We start from the raw sequence: 6,002 nt of genomic DNA, 5'->3' as shown, positions 1-6,002 counted from the left end.
GGGGCATTAAGTACATTCACATTATTGTCCAAATATCATCAACATCTGGAACATCTTCATTTTTGTGAACTGAAACTCTGTGTGCATTCAACAAAAATTCCCATTCCTCCCTGCCCCCAGACTCTGGCAACCACTATTCTACCCTATGAATTTGACTACTCTAGTTACCACATATAAGTGGAACCATAAAATATTTGTCTTTTTGTGCCTGGATTATTTCACTTAGCATAATGTCTTCAAGGTTAATCCATGTTGTATCATGTGTCAGAATTTCATTCCTTTTTATGGATGAATAATATTTCCTTTGTATATATGTACTATGTTTTGTTTATCCATTCTTCCATCAATGGACATTTGGATTGTTTCCACATTTTGGCTATTGTGAAAAATGCTGCTATGAACATATGGGTGTAAAAATATCTGAGACCCTGCTTTCATTTCTTCTGGGTATATATCCAGATGTGGAATTGCTGGGTCCTGTGGTAATTCTATGTTTATTTTTCTGAGGATCCACCATATTGCTTTTTACAGCAGTTGCACCATTTCACATTCCTTAGCAATGCACAAAGTTTCCAGTTACTCCATATCCTTGTCTACATTTGTTATTTTCTGTTTTTATTCTTCTGATCACAGCTATTTTAATGGGTGTGAAGTGGTATCTCATAGTGGTTTTGATTTGCATTTCCCTAATTAGTGATGTTGAACATCTCTTCAGGTGCCGTTTGTATCTCTTCTCTGTAGAAATATCTATTTAAGTCCTTTGCCCATTTTTTAACTGATTTGCTTGTTTTTGTTGTTCTTGAGTTGCAGGAGTCCTTATGTATTCTGGATATTAATCCTCTATCAGATATATGATTTGTATATATTTTCTCCCATTTCATGGGCTGCCTTTTAACTCTGTTGATAGTATTTTTTGATGAACAAAAGTTTCTAATTTAAAGAAGTCCAATTTATCGGGGCGCCTGGGTGGCTCAGTTGGTTAAGTGACTGCCTTCGGCTCAGGTCATGGTCCTGGAGTCCCGGGATCGAGTCCCACATCGGGCTCCCGGCTCGGCAGGGAGCCTGCTTCTCCCTCTGACCCTCTCCCCTCTCATGCTGTTTCTCTCTCTCTCTAATAAATAAATAAAATAACATCTTTAAAAAAAATAAAAATAAAGAAGTCCAATTTTTCCATTTTTTCTTTTGTTGCCTATACTTTTGGCATCATATACTTTTGTTTTATGCAATGAAATACATCATTCCCTTTGTGGTTTCTATGATTGCATGAATGACTAGGATGTACTCTTCAATCTTAAAATTAGATGGCATATTTTCTCTTTTAATAATTTGGTTTAACTACATAATATATTTAAATAACAATGGATTTTCTTCTAAACTTACATTTTTGGAAACTACTAAAGGACATTGGAATATGGTAGTGAGAGGGAAAGGTTTATAAAAGGGTTTATCTCAGTTTTGTTTTTAGAAAACTCTAGCCTAAATGCAACACATATATAGACATGTTAGAAAGAAAATGACCAAAATGTTCACATTGGTTCTGTCAGGGTTGTGAGATTAGTAGTGATTTCTGTTGTACTCTAAAATTTTCCTTATTTTCCAAATTTTTAAAAATGAGCATGTGTTGAATTTATTATCAGAAAACTACAAGGAATGTTGCAACTTCAGAACCAGAAAAAGAAACTTGGAATGCGATGGACTCATAACAAGGGAACTACCAGACTGATACATAAGGCTGAAAACTGAATTTTGTAAATACTGTGATGGTATACAGTACACAGAGATAAAATAAGTAAAAAGAAAACTACCTGTATACTGAAAGAATCTTAAAGAAATACAATATGTAAACAGTGTTTATCTCTGTGATAATAACACAATGCAAATTGTTTAAATCTGGGAAATAGTTAAAATTTTAAAAAATTGTTCAATTAATAAACTATCAGCATTGGAAATATGGACAATAAATATCATCAATGATTCCTATCCAGAAGATATTTTCTTTTTTTTTTATTATTTTTTTAAGATTTTATTTATTTATTTGACACAGAGAGACACAGCGAGAGAGGGAACACAAGCAGGGGGAGTGGGACAGGAGAAGCAGGCATCCTGCTGAGCAGGTAGCCCGATGTGGGGCTCGATCCCAGGACCCTGGGATCATGACCTGAGCCGAAGGCAGACGCTTAACCGACTGAGCCACCCAGGCGCCCCCAGAAGATATTTTCAAATGACTGCATAGTATTCCATCCTGTATCATGTATTGAACCATGTCTTTAATGCTGAGATTTAGATTATTTTCAGTAACTCAAAAGTGTCAAGCAAATGCTATGATTTTTTAAATAAATATTACTTTACATTTGAACATTTCTTTTTAAAATGCCCAATGGCTTGAGAGCCAGTATCCAAAAAGAGGAAGAGACAAGTCAGTATTAGGAGTGAGTTACTGATAAGACTGGTTTATTGTCTTGTGTGTTCACTTGTCAGTTGGATACAGCACTTTGGATCTTTATCACGGGCCCTATTTCACCCTAACCCTCATCTAACCACCTCTTTTGTCCCCCCTGCCACCCCAGGAAATGTTAGGAGGCATTTCCAATTTAAAATTACTGCTCACTCACCATATAGCTTATGGAAAATACAGTAAAAAACAAAATATAGACTATTTAAATCACTGACAATTACACCATCCTAAGATCAAGATCGCTGATTTAAGTGTTTTCCCTTCTAGCCTATCTTTATAAATACCCCCGCCCCCACCTCTCCTCTTTCCAGAGCCTGGGGCTAAAATCAAAGGGACAGATTTAGGATGGGTGGATGCCTTGTCCTCTGGCCTTGTCCTACATTTTAGATAGTATTTTTTTAGATTTTTTTTTGATATTATAATACCAGTTACAAACTGAGAGAATAAACAAATAAAATCTAGGTTTCTGAAAACTCGGGAGGGGGTTGGAGGATAAGTGAGAGGTGGATGAATCAGCTATATTAGAGAACCTGGGAAGGTGAGCAGAGCTGGAAAACTTGCTAGATCTAATAATTTATTGGCTCAGGACTTGTCAATCGCCCAGCCCAGCTAATGAGATTAGAGCAGAGTCGTAGGGGAGGGAGGGAGTGACGCAGCCAACTCTTTGCCGGGAGAAAATCTAGTCAAGAGACAGCTGCGTAATCATATTGCGGCACCGTTTTTTTCTTGCAGCAGCTGCTGCTTGCGAAGGATCCGCCCACTGCAGCTCTCTGCAGTCTCTGGCTCGCTCTTCCAAGGCTGACCATCGCCACTCTCTGCACTCAGCCTTGGCTACGGTTGCCTCTGTCCGCTTCTCACAGCATCAGCACAGCCTTCATCCCGGCAGCAGCCTCCACCGTTACTCCCGCAGCCCAGACACTACTGCCTGTTCCACCTCTGCCCCAACCACCGCCGCTTCTGCTATTCCGGTGAGTCTTTCCCTGCGGAGGCCAGGTCTCCTTATCTTGGCGGTAGCCACCTTACGCGTTACGGTCCTTTGAAAAATGGCCGAGTCAGCCGACCACAAGGAACTGTTAGAATCTAGTCAAGAAGAGGCTGGTAATAAGGTAATGATGGAGGGACCCAGGGAACAGCTGGAGCGCAGTGAAGATATCGCAGCTGGGCCTGGAGATGATAAGGAGAGCGGTGAAGAAGCCGCCGCTGGGCATGGGGAAGAAGGCGGAAAAGGTGAAGATGCTGCTGCTGGGTCCGGGGAAGGCGGGGTAAAAGATGAAGATACTGATGAGGATTCAGACCGTCCAAAAGGACTTATTGGTTATCTTTTAGATACAGACTTCGTTGAAAGTCTACCTTTGAAAGTTAAGTACCGTGTTTTAGCCCTCAAAAAGCTTCAAACTAGAGTGGCCAATCTAGAATCCAAATTTCTGAGGGAATTTCATGGCATTGAAAGAAAGTTTGCTGAAATGTATCAACCCTTATTGGAAAAAAGACGTCAGATCATAAATGCAATCTATGAACCTACAAAAGAGGAATGTGAATACAACTCAGACTCTGAGAACTATGATGATGCGATGTATGATGAGGAAGAGATGTATGGTAATGAGGAGGGCCTGATGCATGAGTATATGGATGAGGATGATGACTATGAGGGAGATTATTATGATTATGCTGTTGAGGAGGATGATGACGATGACGATGACGATGACGATGATGATGATGATGACATTGAGGCTACTGGAGAAGAGAATAAAGAAGAACAGGATCCTAAAGGAATTCCTGATTTTTGGCTGACTGTCTTAAAAAACGTTGACACACTCACTCCTTTGATTAAGAAATATGACGAGCCTATTCTGAAGCTCCTAACAGATATTAAAGTGAAACTTTCAGATCCTGGTGAGCCTCTCAGTTTTACACTAGAATTTCACTTCAAACCCAATGAATATTTCAAAAATGAGCTGTTAACAAAGACTTATGTGCTGAAGTCAAGGCTGGCGTATTATGATCCCCATCCCTATAGGGGAACGGCGATTGAGTATTGCACAGGCTGTGAGATAGATTGGAATGAAGGAAAGAATGTCACTTTGAAAACCATCAGGAAGAAGCAGAAACACCGGATCTGGGGAACAATCCGAACTGTAACTGAAAATTTTCCCAAGGATTCATTCTTCAATTTCTTTACTCCTCATGGAATCAGCTCAAATGGAAAAGATGGAAATGATGACTTTTTACTTGGTCACAATTTACGTACTTACATAATCCCAAGATCAGTACTGTTTTTCTCAGGTGATGCACTTGAATCTCAGCAGGAGGGAGTAGTTAGGGAAGTTAATGATGCAATTTATGACAAAATTATTTATGATAATTGGATGGCTGCAATTGAGGAGGTTAAAGCCTGTTGCAAAAATCTGGAGGCAATAGTGGAAGACATTGATCGCTAAAAGCAAAGTGTACTTGGCCTGACATTAACTGCCCTAGATCGTTACTCAAGATATAAGAAGTTAATTACAGTCTTGTGTTCTGAATTTTTTCTTGTAGTGTCACTTAAAACATAGGTCTCAGAAGTATAAGGGAAATTTAAATACTAATTCATTTGATCTTGCATTTTAGTAGTAGAATGCTTTCAAGAAATGTAAACTGTGGTAGATGATTTAAAATATTAATATAGTGTTGTGTAGTTGAATCCTTCTAAAGTCCTTTTATCATGTAGTTATTAGTCTGTGGCTGTGAATATTATCGGAACTGCTAAATGAGGTCATTTATTTGGAAAGAAAATCTTGGAGAACCAACCCAAGGTTTTCTGCTGTTGTTGTTGTTTGTTTTTTATATTTGTGTTTTCTTAGTCCTTTATCTAGTGGGTTTAATTCTGTTGTACCTGCTTCATTTTGCAATAAAAATACAGTAGAATTTAAAACTTGAATGCTTAAGAAGCCTGCATATGGTTAAGAGTTTCAGGCAAAACCACATTTATGGTTAATAACAGCTTGTCCATAGGCTCTTGTATTTTATGTGACCATGATAAATAATAAAACTTAGTTATATTGAGGTTGGTGTTTATCAGTGAAGTGTTAATCACAGTACTCTCAAAAGATCACCACATATTGTTCTGTGTAATTTTGTAAACTGTAATCACAGTGTATAATTTCTCTTCCTATAGTACATTTAATCATTCATTGGAAGTAATCATGTTACCATTTTGAAGTTTTTTTTTCATGTTCTTTCACTGCGAAATAAAATAAATAAAAATTTCAGAGTGTATCCTGTTTTAAAACTGATCTTTTTTTTCTCATAAAATTATTATGTTCATTGGAAAACAGCTGGAAAATACTAAAAAACACATTAATTAAACCAAAATCCACATACCCACTCCCCAAAGATAAGCACTGTTAATGTCTTGACTTATTTTCTATTATTTTTCTGTGTTTAAATATGCATGCAGGTTTACTAACACTATATTTAGATGTGCAAAGAAACTCTCAGATTTTTTTTAACTAATCTAATTTTAATCCTGAGTCCACTTCCACACCCCAAGTTTGCAGGGAAACAAAAA

At 37.7% G+C, this 6,002-nt stretch overlaps 1 protein-coding gene across 1 annotated transcript; it reads left to right on the top strand.

Moving 5' to 3' along the window:
• Window positions 1-3,189: 3,189 nt before the first annotated feature.
• NAP1L2 (nucleosome assembly protein 1 like 2) lies at window positions 3,190-5,672 on the top strand. Its single transcript, XM_045895917.3, has one exon. It carries the CDS (start codon window positions 3,499-3,501, stop codon window positions 4,891-4,893), a length of 1,395 nt encoding a protein of 464 aa, XP_045751873.1. The 5' UTR covers window positions 3,190-3,498; the 3' UTR covers window positions 4,894-5,672.
• Window positions 5,673-6,002: the final 330 nt, after the last annotated feature.

Source organism: Mirounga angustirostris, unplaced genomic scaffold (genome assembly GCF_029215605.1).
Source record: "Mirounga angustirostris isolate CCGP_5_RB_7025 unplaced genomic scaffold, mMirAng1.0.hap1 SCAF_11, whole genome shotgun sequence".
In the NCBI taxonomy this organism is placed as follows: Eukaryota; Metazoa; Chordata; class Mammalia; order Carnivora; family Phocidae; genus Mirounga; species Mirounga angustirostris.
This window is presented reverse-complemented; position numbering and strand designations above follow the sequence as displayed.

Excerpts from the sequence above, each read along its gene's own strand:
- NAP1L2 (XM_045895917.3), top strand. The coding sequence starts at position 3,499 with ATGGCCGAGTCAGCCGACCACAAGGAACTGTTAGAATCTAGTCAAGAA.